At 31.4% G+C, this 16,622-nt stretch overlaps 2 protein-coding genes across 7 annotated transcripts; one reads left to right on the top strand and one right to left on the bottom strand.

Annotated features, from left to right (window-relative positions):
* Positions 1–1,494: 1,494 nt before the first annotated feature.
* Positions 1,495–7,456, top strand: LOC119602572. Of its 4 annotated transcripts, none has more exons than XM_037954153.1 (7): positions 1,495–3,307; positions 3,369–3,580; positions 4,340–4,512; positions 4,574–4,636; positions 4,706–4,889; positions 4,949–5,096; positions 5,162–7,456. In XM_037954153.1, exons 1-7 carry the CDS (start codon positions 2,430–2,432, stop codon positions 7,074–7,076), a joined length of 3,573 nt encoding a protein of 1,190 aa, XP_037810081.1. In that variant the 5' UTR covers positions 1,495–2,429; the 3' UTR covers positions 7,077–7,456. The 4 variants fall into 4 exon arrangements, with proteins under 4 accessions (XP_037810081.1, XP_037810082.1, XP_037810083.1 ...); XM_037954154.1 differs by having other exon boundaries at positions 4,952–5,096; XM_037954155.1 differs by lacking the exons at positions 1,495–3,307; positions 3,369–3,580 and adding an exon at positions 3,925–4,257.
* Positions 7,457–9,309: 1,853 nt separating this feature from the next.
* Positions 9,310–13,563, bottom strand: LOC119602574 (probable chitinase 2). Of its 3 annotated transcripts, XM_037954160.1 has the most exons (6): positions 12,689–12,896; positions 12,392–12,594; positions 11,279–11,372; positions 10,982–11,146; positions 10,417–10,922; positions 9,311–10,208 (listed from the first exon to the last, which is right to left on the bottom strand). In XM_037954160.1, exons 3-6 carry the CDS (start codon positions 11,370–11,372, stop codon positions 9,477–9,479), a joined length of 1,497 nt encoding a protein of 498 aa, XP_037810088.1. In that variant the 5' UTR covers positions 12,392–12,594; positions 12,689–12,896; the 3' UTR covers positions 9,311–9,476. The 3 variants fall into 3 exon arrangements, with proteins under 3 accessions (XP_037810085.1, XP_037810087.1, XP_037810088.1); XM_037954157.1 differs by lacking the exons at positions 12,392–12,594; positions 12,689–12,896 and adding an exon at positions 13,319–13,563 and having other exon boundaries at positions 9,310–10,208; XM_037954159.1 differs by lacking the exon at positions 12,689–12,896 and having other exon boundaries at positions 9,310–10,208; positions 12,392–12,605.
* Positions 13,564–16,622: the final 3,059 nt, after the last annotated feature.

Raw genomic sequence — 16,622 nt, forward strand, 5'->3', positions numbered from 1 at the left:
TTAAAAACAAAATAACTAAAACCATACACAATTAATTGTAGTATCAAAGATATCCAAAAGATGCACAGAAAAAGACCGGAACATTGTGAGTAAACTGTTTGATGTTGATGACTATGAATGAGACTGGAGTTTGAAATAAAAGAAAATCGAAACACAAATTAAATTATTTTTATTGCTGAAAACAAAACTAAAAGAGTCAACCGATCGACCTGAGGTAAATAAAGGTGAGTTTATTCAGATACATATGTATTTATAAAACGAGAAAGAGAGAGAGAGAGAGAAGAAAAATTAGGTGGTGACAACCTGATGTTTAAGAAAAACGCTGAAAATACTGAAAGTTTTTAAAAAAGGATTTAAGAATCTATAATAAAGGTTAAGGAAAAAGTACATACCCAGCTAGCATTTGGAAGACATGATTAATAAGTCGAGCGCTTAAAAAATGATTCGAAAATTATCCCGATATACGATTGAAAACTGATTATTTGACAAACAATAATAAATGTATAAGTATTTCAATTTGAGTGATATTTTTAAAGTCGATTTTCTGTCAAGGAAATTGAAATTATATTATGCTTTAATTATAATAATTTTATATGTTTAATGATCTTCTACGGAAGATAGTTGGATGACTAATCAGTAAACTAAGTCTAAATAACTCCAATTAATGTTTAAAATCTGATTTATTTGAAAAATAATAACAAAATGTACAGCAATCACAAATAGGTCTTCCAGGTATTCGCAATTTGATTGTTTATAATTTTATTTTGTAGTTACATTTCGTGCAGTCGGAAGTTCAAAAAGCGTTTTCTGTTGTATTGTATTTGTCTGTAACAAACATAAAAATTACTCAGAAAAGACTCAAAAATGACTATAATATGATTCGAAAATAATTCTAAAACGACCAGTAAGTCGGCTCATTAATGACTCAAAAAAGATTAAAAAATGAGTCAGAACTGATCAGAAGTGGGGCTCATAAAAGACTCGTTTAGAAGAGCCGCGGGTAGGGTACCATTTTCTCCCGACGACATCATTTATGATCAGAAAATGAGGGCATATATGATCATTTTAATCGTGCAGAAGAGTCATGAATGACTCGAATGTGATCAAAAATTTCAAAAAATGCTAGCTGGGTACATAGCCCTAAGAAGAGTTTTTATTTTAAAGCACAAAGTATGACCTGTCTAAAAACAGCGACATTTAGATATTCTGAAAAAATTGCCTTTATTAGATTGAATATCGAAGAAAGCAGAAAATTTTTTAGTATTTTACTTTTAACAACTTCTTAATAAAAACGCTAAATTGACACTGATTTTTGATTTTGTGAGAGTTTGAAGAATGTACACATTGTGAATAGGAATGAGCGTTTAAAGAATTGTATCTAAAAGATACTGAAGAGAGTTTTCAGTTTAAGAAATTTAACTCGGGATATCTGAATTGTTTTGAGGGATCTTTGTATCTGTACGTGTGGAAATTAGTTGTTTAATAGTTGTGCATAAGTTGACATTGCGGAATAAGCGGAAATACTTGTATAACTAATTTAAATGTATTTAAATAATAAATATATTTTTATGCTGAAGGTTTTGTTTTGTATGTGTGTAATATTATTGTTGTTATTGGTATTGTGCAAGTATTTCATGGATCCAAAATAAATTATAAAAATGTACATAAATAAAGATACAAAGTGCACAATTACTTCAAAAATAAAAAATTGCAACAAAACACAATTTAAGTAATAGAAAATAAAAAATATACAAAATTTAATTATTGAAAGAATTTTTAAACAAAAAGTAAAAACTTGTATTTTTAAGAAGCAACGAAAAAAACAACCGACCAAAAAATGTATGGATTTATAAACAACAAGTCGTATAAAAAGGGAGAAACCGGTTTAACAGCCTCTTGGACATAAAATTGAAAAAAAAAAAAAAAACTTAAAATTTAAAAGAACCCAAACCCAATAATAATACGAGTAACTCCAAACTCAATCTACTCTACTACAAACAATAACTGCTTCACTTAAATACACACATCTTGTTAAGGTTGAGATACTCGTGTAAATTGGTTTATACTATAGATATTTTAGTGCCCCTTTATGTACCAAAGAAAGATTGAAAGAAGGAAAGAAAGAGTTCACACACTCACTCATCTAATATTTATTAATTTATTAACTAACTAGGCATATTAATGTTAAACTCCAGGAAATGTTTTATCATTTAACAAAATAAATGGAATTAATGAATATTTATGCACATACACACATACAACAAATTTAATTTATGTATGAGCATTTGTTATGCGTTAATGTGCGTGTTGAACTATAATTTTTTGCTCAATCCAAAGAACCAGGAATAACTACTTCTTGTTTATGAGATCGAGTACGGAGAGCAGCCAGTGGAAAAAACAGGCGAATAATAAATAAAAGTTCACACAAGATGGAATTGGATAATGTTAGTGTGGCGGAGAGAAAACCCATTAATGTGCCAAATTCTATAAAAAGAACTTCAATGAATCCTTCCCTAACCAGTTCTATAGACAATGTTATTTACCCGCCGTCACATCAGTATCATTATATACAATATTATCAACAGTTGCCTCCACAACAACAGCAACAATTTCAGTTGCAACAACAACATCAGTATGCAAATCCTCCTGCCGCTCTTATGTCCGCAACAACATCATGCCAATGCAGCTGTTCCTGTGGTAATCAAGCCCAACAATTACAGCTGCAACAACAGCAGCAACAACAACAACAGAAAAATCATGTAGCACATCATTCTCATCAGAGTAGTGTGGATTCACAAATGGTTAATGTTATTGTACATCGACAGGCTAGTGGCAGCAACAGCAGTAGTAGCAACGAAAATACCTCTACGAACACCAAAACCAATTCTTCCTCTACCACCTCACAAGCCCTGACTCACAATCCAGATTTACCAAAAAAATCACAATCGGAAACCTCTTTACTAAATCATTCCTATCAGGCTTTAAAGATGTCCGAATCCCTAACGGAAAATATATTTGATTGTGCTTCGGGCGGTAAGACAAAGTTGAAAAGAACCTCTAGTTGTGATTGTGATTTAGAATGTACGTGTGTTGAAAACGACGATGATGATGACGATGAGGTGGGGGAGGGAACAGAAGAGAAACGTAATAAACGTAAAGACCATCGCCACCACAGTACACATCTGTCTCATAAGCAACAATTTGTCTTGTCGGAAGCCATGTTGACCGCAGATGAAATCACAGTTAGTGAATCTGATAACAATAGTACGACGGTAAAACGTTGTGAACGAAATCAAAATAATAAAGTGTAAGTCTTACATTGGGTTTTGCTAAAAGGTTTCGATAATTACTCCTTGCTTTATCTGTAGAAAATCTCCTGGAAAGAATTCCAACACTGATGAATTAAACTATCACAATGCCAATAACATTGATATCTATAGTGATGGTGATGCAGAGGCCATAACAGAGGCATGTCTGAAAGAAACAAACGGAATACCTAATGGAGGTTCTTCGGATTTAAGACCTCCTTTACCACCCAGACCGCCACCTAGACCGAAAACGGTAGCGGGCTCTCCAAATGGTAAGCTATGCATAACTCATTATACTGTTTTGATACCTTTGCGAATATTTTCAAAACTATAAATTAATGAAGATTTTCAAAAAACTAATATTAATATTTACTTTGAATACCGATAATCCGTTTTGAAAAACACAAAACATGCGCAATAAGCGTTTGAATTGAAAACAGATGTGTACTTTCGAAAGCTGCTTTTAATTAGCCATAATATTAGCTATAAAGGCAAACTTTATAAAGTATTATGTACACAAAATAAATTTTTAAAAAGCTTTTCCAAAAGATGTGGGTAGTTGAATAAGGATATCAAAAAGCTTTTGAAGTCAAGAGATAGAGATTTGCAAATAATTGTAAAGGAATTTTTTAAACAAAAGCGTATGGGGATAGATACAAAGTCCATAGCGAATTATAAAGATGAAAAATTAGAAGAGAAACACGGAATTGCAATTCTTAGAATATACAAAATTTAGAGAAATTTTATAGAAAACATCAATGGATTTTAATAAAATCTAAGTGCCAAATAAACATATTGAAGTTGATAAAAAAAGTATAATTCAAAATGCACGGTTATCCTGTAATGCAATTTATGCAATACAGTATGCCACCATCAACTTGCAACTGGATGCCACAACAAAATCCTCACAGGGGACTAGTACGAGAGGGACATGGTGGCTATCCACTGAGTTAGCATCAATATATATTTAACCGTTTAACTCGAAACATTTTGTAATTAATCTAATCTTCTTGCTTATATATTATTTACAGCACGAGCCCGTCCTGGAATGGTTATAAAAAAATATGTAATATGGTGCTTGGTATGTGGAGGATTTTCGTGCATTTTGGGACTTTTATTTTTAGGAGTATATTTCCTATTGCATTCTTATACCATTACTGTGGGTAATTTTGAGACCGTTCCGACTTTTGTTCCCGCCACCTTGGTAAGTTTATATCATTAAAAGTCTTCATTGATTTATTAATATTCATTTAAATTGTGTTTAGCTTATTCTTACTGGCCTATGCGTCATGAGTTTGGCAAGAAGGCGTAATCGTTATAGTTATTTGGTGAGTATTAAAAACCGATAACGTTACATAGACAGAATATAATAAAATTCATTTAATCTTTATATTTAGATAAAATTGTCTGGTGCTTGTGGATTAATTTCGGCTTTAACATGTGCTTTGGTGACGGTGACAACGACAGTATTACACATGAGCCGCTTACAGGCTCTACGAGAATGCGAATATGCTCAAAAGACTCGTACGTGTACATGTTACTCGGATTTAATAGAGTCTCAAGTGGATCGAGTGGATAAAGGTGAGAACTTAAGTTTTGTATTTATTTGGAACGTCTCTCACTTCTAAAATATTTTTCAGAAGGAGTTCGTTTGGTTTTCGACTCTTTATCGGATTGTGGTGTGGTACATGGCTCTTTATACTCTTGCCTTAGAGCAATATTTGGTTTATCTGTAGCGGGTGTATTAGTGGCGGTTTTCAGTTGTATGTTGGTCTATCAATTGTTAAGGTAAGTTTAGGTCGCTTTACCTAGCTAAAAGTAATTTTATAATTCACATATGTTCGGATTTTTAGCCATGAACGCAAGAAAATGTATTGGGAGCAGTTGGAACTGCGTTGTCGATCATTGTATACTCGTCCACAAATGCCTCCACAGAACATGGCTGCTGTTGCAGCTCCTCATGGTTGTAGATGCTGTGAACAATGCCACGCTCACCGACAGGTTCCACTGCAGGCATCCACATATCCCTGGGATGAGAGTACAGAACCACGATTTTGGTCTACTCAACCTCCGGGAAACTTTTATTCTCCTAATCCGGGAGGTGACGATCTGACAGGAATGGCAACCACATGTCGTAGTCATGAACTTTCCACTTCTCGCAGTAGAGGGACTGGTTGGAGCTGGAATCGTTGGTGGCAACGTAGCTCACCAGATCCCAATTCACGCTTTCGACAGACTCCCTCAAGTCCCGACTCACAGTATGGGTTCTCTAATAGCACCAACATGCCAGTAAATAACATAACAGAGGAGGTGGCAAATGCAAATCCAGGTCAATTTAATGTTATTCCCAATAATTTGCCGTACGGTGTATGGGGTCCTCCACCACCCTACAGTGATCCCAATAGTCCAGCTAGACGCGGTTACTACCAATATATTCAACCGCCACATCATTTGAACACTGCCACTGGTCAACCAAATGTAAATAATATTATTAATTCAAATACCAATGAGCCAGCTCATGGTCAGTTCATGGAACAACCAGCAGCATCAAACTGTTGCCAACAATCATCAATACCGCGATCTACTAATTCTGTGATGGGTAGTGTAGGTAATTTTAAGTCTAAAGGAGAATATGAAAATACTCCTTCTGACAGCGATTGTGGTGCAAATGTAAGAGAGAGGGATCGATTTTCAAATACTCTGCCCACACGCAAAATAAAGAAACGTTTAGATCCTGGAAACAAAAGTATTGGACCCAATTCGCAGAGTTCTCAGCGTATTAATGTTCAACAAGTTTTTGCAAATGTTGGTCAGGGGGAAGACGAACAAGAATATCATGAACCACAAAGTTTAGGAGAAGACTCTCTAACATCTGTTCAACGTAATAAGTGTGGAGTTGAGAATAATGGCTTCCAAAATAGTTGCGAATCAACGAATACGGCGCAGAATGCAGATCAACAAATACAGTCTTCCAGTGATCCCGCCGAATCTGAAGTTTATTTTGCGGATGTAAGCAGTTGCTGCAACATGTCGGTGAAAAATGATCATTACTATGAAGATACCAGAGCTTCACAAAGAACTTTGATACCACCAAATCAACAACATCATGTTCACGGACACTCACACAACCATCATCATCATACACACGCTGTCAATGCTCAACATCAGCTCAACAACTGTAGCAGCAGCAATAATGAAGACTATTTGGCTCAACGCTTTGGTCAGCGTGAAAATTCTATACGTAGTCGTCTTCCATTCCCACAAAATCCCCATGCCGTTAATGACGGTTTTGTTGAAAATCTCAAAATGTTAACAACCACTGCTAATAAGGATAATCAGCAACTGAATCATGCTCAAATTCCCAAGGATACATCGCGACAAAGTATGTGTTCTGTGGATTCAGAGGCCAAGACTGAATTTACTGATCTCTCACCGTTAACGCCATGCAGCAATAAGATCAATCAACTACAAGATTTTGTTGAAGCCAGCTCTCAGGGTGCCACTACTCCAACGAATTTTGTAGCCTCGTATCCATTTTCATCAGAATCGCAAAGTTTAGAAGCCCACCGCCGCTCAACCAAAAATCTAACAGAAGCTCACTATGAGGTGATAGATGACCAACAAACTGGTCATCAAGTTAGCCGTAATATTGGTCGTACAACCAACAAACCCAAGACCCACATTAAGCACTCGGCTAGAGAACGCAAAGACAACAGCGATAGGGATTGGTCATCAGATAATAGCAACGGAGAACGCCATAAATTATGAAATGAGGTTTTCGTTTAAAATTAAAATCTACAAAAATCACTCAAATAAAAATTAAATGGAGCTACGTTAGATAACGTATCACTGGTAAACGTTAGATAACGTATTTGTGGTAAACTTGGAGAATTTGTTTTGCTTACCTGTCATTTTAGTTGAATTAAAGAAAAAAAAAAATGTTTTTGTTTAGGTCAAATGTAAATTTTTTGTTAAAAATTTTATAATTAATTACGATATTTTACGTTGTTTAGTACAGCACTTACTTATTACGTTATAATTTACTTTGAATTGTTGTTATCTAGCGTAGCTAACTTTACTCGCATTACGAAATAAAAAGTTCACTTCAACTTTACTGCCATTCGAAATCATTTTTACATTTAATATTTAATTATGTATTATTAAAGTATTCTAAAAAATCAGCGTTTATTTTATGAACTCAGAACTTTCAAATATTTGTATTTAATAGGATTAAATTGTCTTAAAAAAAATTAAAAATTGTCTTAAATGCACACTTATCCGATTTATATAGTTTTTAATCTATATACATATATTCGTATTCATACATTTATATATTTACATACATATATTTTCCATTTATTCATTTAGTTACATAAATGTTACATCTACATACATACATATACATCTACATACATACATATACATGTATATTTAAAAATTTACTTATTATATTCAATAATGTATAGTATTTATGTATTTAACTGTAATGTAGTTAAACAATCTATATCCGTACAATAAATCTGTGATCATAATCGATAACCGCTAAGTTGACTTGAAAACGAATTTAGTTTGCCATCATACTTATTTATTCTAAAAAGTCCCATTATTTTCTAAAAAAGTTTTCTCAAATAATTCAATGAAAACATAATGAATTCTGCATATGTTATATGCCAATCTACAATTTACGACTTTGGTTGTTATTGCTTGTGACCACAGAAATAATAACAATAGAGTATTATTAATGTATTGTAAAATAAATAGTAAATATAACACACATATCGCTCATTTAGTGCAAGATCGCTGAAACTCAAATTTAACACTTTTAAAGTGGCTGTTAAAAACAATTCTTAAACTAAATTTCCTTAGATAAAACGCGGTAATGATATTACAAATAAAGTAATTTTAATCGAATCTACATATACATATATATTTCTCGAGATGTTAGATTTTTGCACTAAGCGGGAGGTACTATGTGTAATAAGGACATTCTAAATTATATAGAGAATGATAAAAATACATGTTGGCTTTAATATGTGCATACGTTTATAAATGTTTATGAAGATTATAAATATAATTAGTAACAATTGTTTAATATTCTTCCAAATGAAAATATAAAAATATTTAATAACCATCTCTAGTATGTTTTATTTTTAAAGTTTCGAGAAGTGAAAAAATCTGAATTTCCAGTTACGATTTACTTGTTATAAATTTCAGCAATTATATTTAGGAATAAATGACTAAAATCTGAAACAAAGGCACCATTGTTCAGATAAAAAAAAAATATAGAAGGTCTTCACCTGACTTTTTGAGTTTTTTAAAATATTGAACCTTGAAACATGAACCTAAAAACATAAAATTGGACACACAGCTTCCTGATAGTATAAAAGTCTGTATGAGAGGGATTTCTGGTTGAAAAATTAACATGGATCATCCTGATGTAATGAAAATCTATAAATAGGTACTTTCTGGTACTTTTTTGTTTTTCAACTGATATTTTTTCAATTTCCTGTAATATTGAGACTAGAATCATAAAATCAATCTTATAGGGTCTTTATTGAATGAAAATCTATGAAAGGGAACTTTCAATGATTTTCAATACTAAACCTTGAAACAAGTATGTAAATCTATAAAAGGGGGCTTCTATTGCAGTTATATATACACAAATGTATGTATATTAGACTGATGTCCAATATACGATAAGGGAAGCTATGAATTTAAGTGTTTTGTGACACTTAATACTCTGACGAATTTTTAATAACTTTTAGAATTTTTAACCGATTTCTGTGTTTTATATCTTATTGGATAGATAGTTAGATTTGCTGCTAAAATCCAAAAGGGTTCATTTAGTCGTAGTCCTAAATTTGTAAAATGAATACATTTTTATGTAACAAAAAGTATGAGTGTAGAGGAGGAGACGGTCAATATTCAGAACTTCTGTAAAATTTATCGAAGACTAAAAGTTAAAATGTGAAAAATTCAGGTACCTGTAAAAGGACAAAATATGGTTAGAATTTTGGTGTGTTTCTATATTTTATTTAATACAATTTTTAATTCTTATTTTATACATATTTTTATAAAATTTTGAAAACAAACTAAACAGAAAGTTTTATTCTTACGATTTCTAATTAATTATAATAGTTGAGCAAATTTTTTATAGTTGCATTTTTTTCATAAAACTAATGACAGAAGTCCAAATACAACGGTAATATAAAATGGATATAATAAGTTATTACTACAAGCTCCATTACTATCTCCCTTATGATCCTCAACCGAGCCATGTGGTATTTCATTATCTTCTATATTTGGTTCTTGATCCTCGTCACGGTCAGGATGAAGAGGATGATCATGTTTATGCTTAGTTTCTTCTATAGCTAAAGGCACTGCTTCATTAATTGTTCTTAATAGAGGATAATTATTACTTAGACGATGAGGCATGGCCAGATCTAAATGTTTAAAGTGTCTGAAGTCTTCATATATGTCGGTTTCAGTTTCGCACTCTCCCAAAAAGTCGTCGGTATCAATAGACCACACCATAATACCGCCTAGTTTTCTTTCAATTGCAAATTTGACTTTGTTTGCTATGGAGCGAGAGTTATCGAAAGTAACAACTTCTATAAGACCAGTAAAAACATCTTTTTCGGAACGTGCTAAAGCTTGTGATGTTTCGGGATCCCACATCGTAGTCCAACCTGAGGTTTTATTACTTAAAATTCTGCAAATTTCATTGTAGCCCAAGAAGCCGTCTTCTCGCGTAAAGGGTCCTTGGAAAGCAGTACCATCAGTGTCGTCGTCGAGATTTCCATCTAAAGGAGTTCTAAATGTACGACCATAGAAGGGAACACCCATAACAATTTTCTCAGCAGGAGCTCCCAATTTCAACAAGTAATCAATTGTGTATTGCTAAAATAAAAAATATATGCACATATGTATGTTTATAAATTAAATAAATTAAGCCTAAATTTATGATTACATTGGAAATCGAAAGCATTAAACATTTTGTAATAATAGCAAGACGAATCAGCATATTTCATTTATGTATGTATATCTGGGTTAAGATATTGAAAGACAAAATAAATAAAAACACTGATTTTTATCCCAGTTCACTTACCACACTCAGTACATCACCATTTGGTGCTGTTAGAGGAGCATTATAACCTATTTTTCGATCCCAACTGCCATGATAATCATAACACATAATGTGCAAGAAATCCAAATAAAGAGAAATCTGTCGCACATTATACGCCTCATCTATGACTTTTTTCGAAGCTCCAATGGCAGAAGTGAGCAATAGACCATGGGGATTAAATTGTTCCCGCAATTCCTTGCAAAGTAAAACAAAATTCTCACGATCATGAGGTGCACCACCACGTTGTGTGGGATATTCCCAATCTAAATCGAGGCCATCAAAATTGTATTTTCGTATAAAAGAGGTGACTTGTTTTACGAATTTCCCTCTTGAAATGGGATCGGCTACCATGTTTGAATAGTTTTTGGAGCCTTCATTCCAGCCACCAATGGCTAAACTAACTTTTAGATGGGGATGAGTGCGCTTGAGACCCGTTAAACGTTCATAGCCGCCTTTGCCATATTCTTCTTTTAAATCTTGCCAAGGATCTGTAAGGATATTACATTAATAAAAATTAAATTTTATTAAAGTAAATAGTTTCACTTACCCAAAGACTTAATGGCCGCTTGTTGGGGATCGAGACCAGCAAAGGCATACACAACATGGGTACAAAGACTGGGATCGAAATTATCTATAGAATAAGCACCTTGACCAGGACGATAAACGGCCCACGTTGAAATGTAACAAACTACATTTTTTCCATGCATGGGCCCTATAGAATAAAGAAACAAAGGATAAACTTAGAGCCTGGATATGTATTGTATCATATTTTAACACCCTTAGGTTTTATTTTTTTTTTTTTTTGGTTATAATATGTAATACATTAACAGTAAGTATCATTTACCGGTTTTTGCTTTGGTATTCATTATACAAACTGAGGAAACCACTAAAAATATGATAAACAACCTGTTTCCTGTGCAAATGTGGTGCCAGGTCATCTGGAAATATAAAACGCAAAAATAACACTTACAGTAATCAATATTTAAATGAACCACAATATAATATAAATGAAATATTTTAAAAGAAATTAATGCAAGTAGTACCTACATTGATGAATAAATATGTATGTAATTGTTTGCGAGATTTTGTGATTTTACAAAAATGTTTCAAATTTGATTAAATAAATACACACAGTTTATAGCTGCAGAGATTAAATTGTTTCTGTATACATAGCTTATTGAAACAAGAATTAAGTTTTTATTGGGGGCTGTTATTAAAACTTTAAGATTTTAAATTAACAGTAATGCAAATTCTTCTTATAATGAAAACTCGTCGATAACAATTAAACACAAGTAAACAATAGATTATTAACTGGGGCTAATGAATTTGCAACGAATAAACAACAAAATAGGAATATGTACATATGTATGTACATAAATACAATGTATGTACAATAAATTCTAGTTGAGCATGTTAAATTTAAATAATTTTTATCATTGCATTGTTACTACAATTAAAAAATAGGGACAGTTTTGAGATAATAATAATAATATTCGAAATATTTTTTTCCTAGAGCCCCTGCAGAAATGCTCCAGCTAAGGCAACATTTAAACAAATGACATACAGGCCTGTCACAGAATTCTATTCCGATCCAAAATGGAATTATTTCCTTATTTTGCTTCCCCAGAAAAAGTAAAACGACCGCTTTTTTTCGAAATGAAGCCATTTTTAACTTTTAAAGTGGAATTGAAATTTATTTTTATTAAATTTTTTAATTATTTAATTTTTTAGATTTAAATTTAAAATTAAATAAAAAATATTATATTGTGAATTAACTATATACATTAATTGGAATCTAAAGTAAAACATTAACGATCAGAATAATAACTATGGATTGAAACATTCTAATCGGAATGTGTGACAGACCTGATATTGTAGTTTCAGTCAAAATATTTATATTCTTTATAAATATTTTTGGAAATTTGTACTAATTATTTGTTTTTTTTTTATTTTTTACCTTTTCTAAACTTCACATTCAACTTTAATTAATATTCCAAGCACAGAAACCGCAGTTAAACAAAAACGAACTTTAAAGTTTTGATGTGCTTTTTGCCGTTTGTACTAGTAACTGCAAACAGATTAATTGAAATGCATACGATTTAAAATTTAAAAAACTGGTCTTTTAGCCACGCCTCGAAATTATAGTAAAATTTAAAAGTACTAAAAATAAAAATATACAATTAAAAAATAAATAAAAGAAAAATTTTAACAATATTAATTTTAACAATATTATTTGTTTGTTGTAAATATTAACACTTTTTATTTTACGGCATGAAATAAATATTTTAAATATTGCAATAGATTTTTAAGATTTTTCACAATATTTTGTATATGTAAATATAATGATTGCAATAGAAAATTGCACAGATGTATTTCAAATAATATATTTTTTTAAAAACAGAAACAAAAACAAGTTGAGACCACAATTTGAAATTTGCAGTCTGACTACACTGTTTAGAGTATTCACACAAAATGATCGTGTTCAAAACCGGAATAAACTCAATTCAACTCATAAACATTATTTCATTTTTTTTTTTTTTTTCATTTTACTTTTATTTTTTTAATTAATGGAACGACTGTTTGAGTACCAACCATGTTGGAACGAAAAAATACACATCTTTGGCTTTTCGTTAATGTTTTTTTCTTCGTATAAATATTAAAACTTTCCGTTTCACTATGGATTTTGAATGATCGCACAAACAACTACATACACACATACATACATTCATATCTATTTACTAGAAACTGATCCACATACAACACTTTATGTCGAAAAGGAGGAAATACTTTAAAAAATGATGTCTGTTGAATGAACGCATAAAATATATAAGGTACTCATGCGCTCTTTACTATTTATTTATTTTTTTTTTTTCCAAAAACTTACTTTTGAGGTAGTTTTATTTAATAGTTTCCAAATTAAAAATCAAGTTTTTTTTAATAAACTATTTTTATTTTTCTTAGAAGATATCATTAAATTTCTATAAAAAATCTGCTTGTTTTTGCGTTACGACGTTTTTAACCAAGTGTCACCGTTGCTCTTTAACCACAAACTGAAGTTTTGTGTATTTCAGCCAGCCACTGTTGGTTGGCTCGCTCTAATACTTGCTGCTGGCCAGTAAGTCAGCCAACAAACAAACACACTCATCATATTCATTCAATAAGCCACAATTTTTTTCATGTTGTTCTTATTAAGTCTTTGAAGTACCTATGTAGTAGCATTTGCAAGACAATCGGGTCTTTAAGTAAAAAAACCAAGTTTACTTACTCACTTAACCGATAACTAGCGAATGGTAGATATAAAGAGAGTATGTAACTAAAGTCGTCAGGTTGAGACAGACCGACAAAAAGTCATTAAGATTTTTCGTTTTTATTTAATTTTCTTTGCTCTGTCTCTTTGGTAAGGTTTAGAGTAAGCTTTATGTATAAGACGAAGTTGGTATATTGAATTTATTGTACTGGTGAGATTGTACGGCTCTTAATAAGAATGGATCCTTTAATAACCAAAATTTTCCAAATGATTCTAATACAATTATGTATTAAACACATGTATTATTATAAATTAAATAAAAAGTTTATTTAAAAAATATATTTATAGCAAACATTTTGAAATTATTATTAAAAGTTTTAACTTCGAAATTGTAGAATGTAAAAATTTAGTATTAAACGAATAAACTTTGTTTCCATTTTTCGAAATATTTGAATGTTCTATGGTAAAGGGTGCATTAGATTCGGCATAGTTATGTTAGTGTTTTTTTTTCCCGTATTGGTAATTCAAGTTTTCAAAAAGTACGTAGAAAAGTGTCTTATAATCGTTTTACTTGACTGAGTATGTTGTTTTGTGGTTTAAAAAAGACAAAAAATACGCTCAACCATATTGTACATACATACATATGTATGTATATATATGTACACATATTAGCACAAATCGCTCATTTACTACAAGACTGGCATAAGCCAAGATTCTTTTTTTAACATGCGTCATACTAAAGTCTTTCAAATAGATTTATCAAATTTCAAATATATCTAATATTCGTGAAAGCAAGAAAATAATAATAATAATAATAATAATAATAATAATAAAATTTCAATTTAGATGATAAACATATTATTTATCCTCTACTATCTGAATCTGGTTTAGTTTTTCAAATCCCTTCATTTCTTTAAAATTTGCTTACGAAGTAATATAATTCTATTTTCAATAATGTTTATTGTTTTCGGCTAAAGCCATTATTCTCGAAACTATATTTTTGCGTTATGTCAGTCTTAAAGTAAATAAAATTTATAATGAGAAAGAAAAATTTATAAAATTAAAAAACGACCGTTAAAATTTGGCGATGGAAAGTCTGAGTCATATAAATAAAAGATGTTTTGTAATGGGATGCCGTCGTTTGTATGTACATATGTAATGTGATGTTCTAATGGAAATTCTGAATTTATATTTCGCGCTGTGAATTACTATTGCTAATTAGCCTGATGCTGATTTTAAATAGGAATTTTCTCGAAAGCATGTTTATTCGAAAATTGATTGGCCTTCAGAAATTTGATTTCATCATACATATGGACAGACAGATCGACATAGCTGTAGGAATGCATTTTTTTCTTTATTTTATACTATAAACATGAAACATGCTACTTGTGACCAATATGTTTTGACCGACACTGTACATACATATGTATTTACACGTTCGATATAGATTTCGAGGTGGTAGCAATTCTGCAACAACAAAATTATCATGTATTTTGTTGTTGCATTTGATACCCTGAATGTAAAAAACAATTGAAAAGGCGAATTTTGTGAAAAATAAGCATACAAATTTAATATTTGTCAATGAACATAGACTGAAATTTAAATAAAATAAAAATGTTTATTTCAAACTGTTATTTTTAAGTTTTTAATTTAATCAATAACAAACATTGACAGCACGGGCCAAATTCGCCTTTTTAACAGCAGCTGCGATAATTTACTGGTTTACTGAATTTTACGAAGCACCCTGTTCAATTATTGTTTATGTTTTAATTTTAATTTTTGTGTGTTATCAACAGAGACCTGCGCCTGTTCGGCGCCGAATAAGCCTAGCCGTCGAACAAAATGTCAAAGCCGTATTTTTACAGAATATTTTCGCTAATTTTACGAAATTTTACAATATAAAATTTATAATAATAAGCCGCTCATTAAATATCGAACTTACGCGCCTCCCAGCCGTGGGCTGCTAACGTCAAAGAAGCTTTGTTTGAAGCTTCGGCAGCGTCAACCATCCGGCACCAAAATACATTGATCGCTTGACAAACCGTAAGAGACCAGGTCATCAAATATGTGTATTTAAATGGGAAATAGCATGGCGAAACTACTAAGGTGAAGTCATTTCAACAGCTGATTGTTTTTTTGTACATGGAAATTTAGCCCGAAGCTGTCAAACTCCATATAAAAAAAATTCTCTCTCAAACCCGACGCTGTCAAACTACATATATAAAAAATTTCATGAATTCGCCGCAAAATGAAATTTCGCAGTCGGCAGATAGGACGTCAACACTATTTCCGTGTTGACGTCCTATCTGCCGACTGCGAAAAGAAATTCTGCTGCTAAAATTTTTTCGCGCCAAATTTGTTGTGTGCAAAAATCTAAAGACAGAATCAAAGTAAATTAATAAAGTAGCGACACGAGTTGTTGTACAACAAACGTCTACAAAAACCACAGGCAATTTGTTTTTGTTCGAAATACTCATTTGTCAAAATTTGTTTACAAAAATTAACCAATAATTAATGGAAAATATGGCATTATTGTTGTACTTTCCAAAAATATGTTGTTATTTATATTAAAAGTTACAGAGTTTTCTTTATTTTTTAAAAATTAGAACATTTTTAAAAATATTATACACTTAAAATACACTTTTTCACATTAAATACAACAAATTACTCAGAAATTTGTACAAAAGCAAGCGTTAAAATGAAAACAAATATGGCAATATAAACATTTTTGACAAGTAAGTCCACAAATAGCAAGTTTAAAAAAATAGTCAGCTGTTCAATTGAGTCTACTTTATAAATTTACTTTGGACAGAATCAAGGTGGACTTATAAGGTGAAGTCAATTCTACAAAAACAACAAAAGTAGATACACTGGTTTCCCGGTTTAACGAATACTCAGTTTAGCTAATTCGCGATTTAACGAACGGGCAAATTGTTTCCAT

Source organism: Lucilia sericata, unplaced genomic scaffold (genome assembly GCF_015586225.1).
Source record: "Lucilia sericata isolate MDLA Ls3-8-SP2 unplaced genomic scaffold, ASM1558622v1 Contig000242F_arrow, whole genome shotgun sequence".
NCBI classification, from domain to species: Eukaryota; Metazoa; Arthropoda; class Insecta; order Diptera; family Calliphoridae; genus Lucilia; species Lucilia sericata.

Coding starts and splice junctions, on each gene's coding strand:
- LOC119602572 (XM_037954153.1), top strand. CDS start 2,430: ATGGAATTGGATAATGTTAGTGTGGCGGAGAGAAAACCCATTAATGTG. Junction 4,513..4,573: donor CTTTTGTTCCCGCCACCTTG/GTAAGTTTATAT, acceptor AATTGTGTTTAG/CTTATTCTTACTGGCCTATG. Junction 4,890..4,948: donor AGTGGATCGAGTGGATAAAG/GTGAGAACTTAA, acceptor AATATTTTTCAG/AAGGAGTTCGTTTGGTTTTC.
- LOC119602574 (XM_037954157.1), bottom strand. CDS start 11,372: ATGACCTGGCACCACATTTGCACAGGAAACAGGTTGTTTATCATATTT. Junction 10,923..10,981: donor AGCGGCCATTAAGTCTTTGG/GTAAGTGAAACT, acceptor ATATCCTTACAG/ATCCTTGGCAAGATTTAAAA. Junction 10,209..10,416: donor ATGGTGATGTACTGAGTGTG/GTAAGTGAACTG, acceptor TTTTTATTTTAG/CAATACACAATTGATTACTT.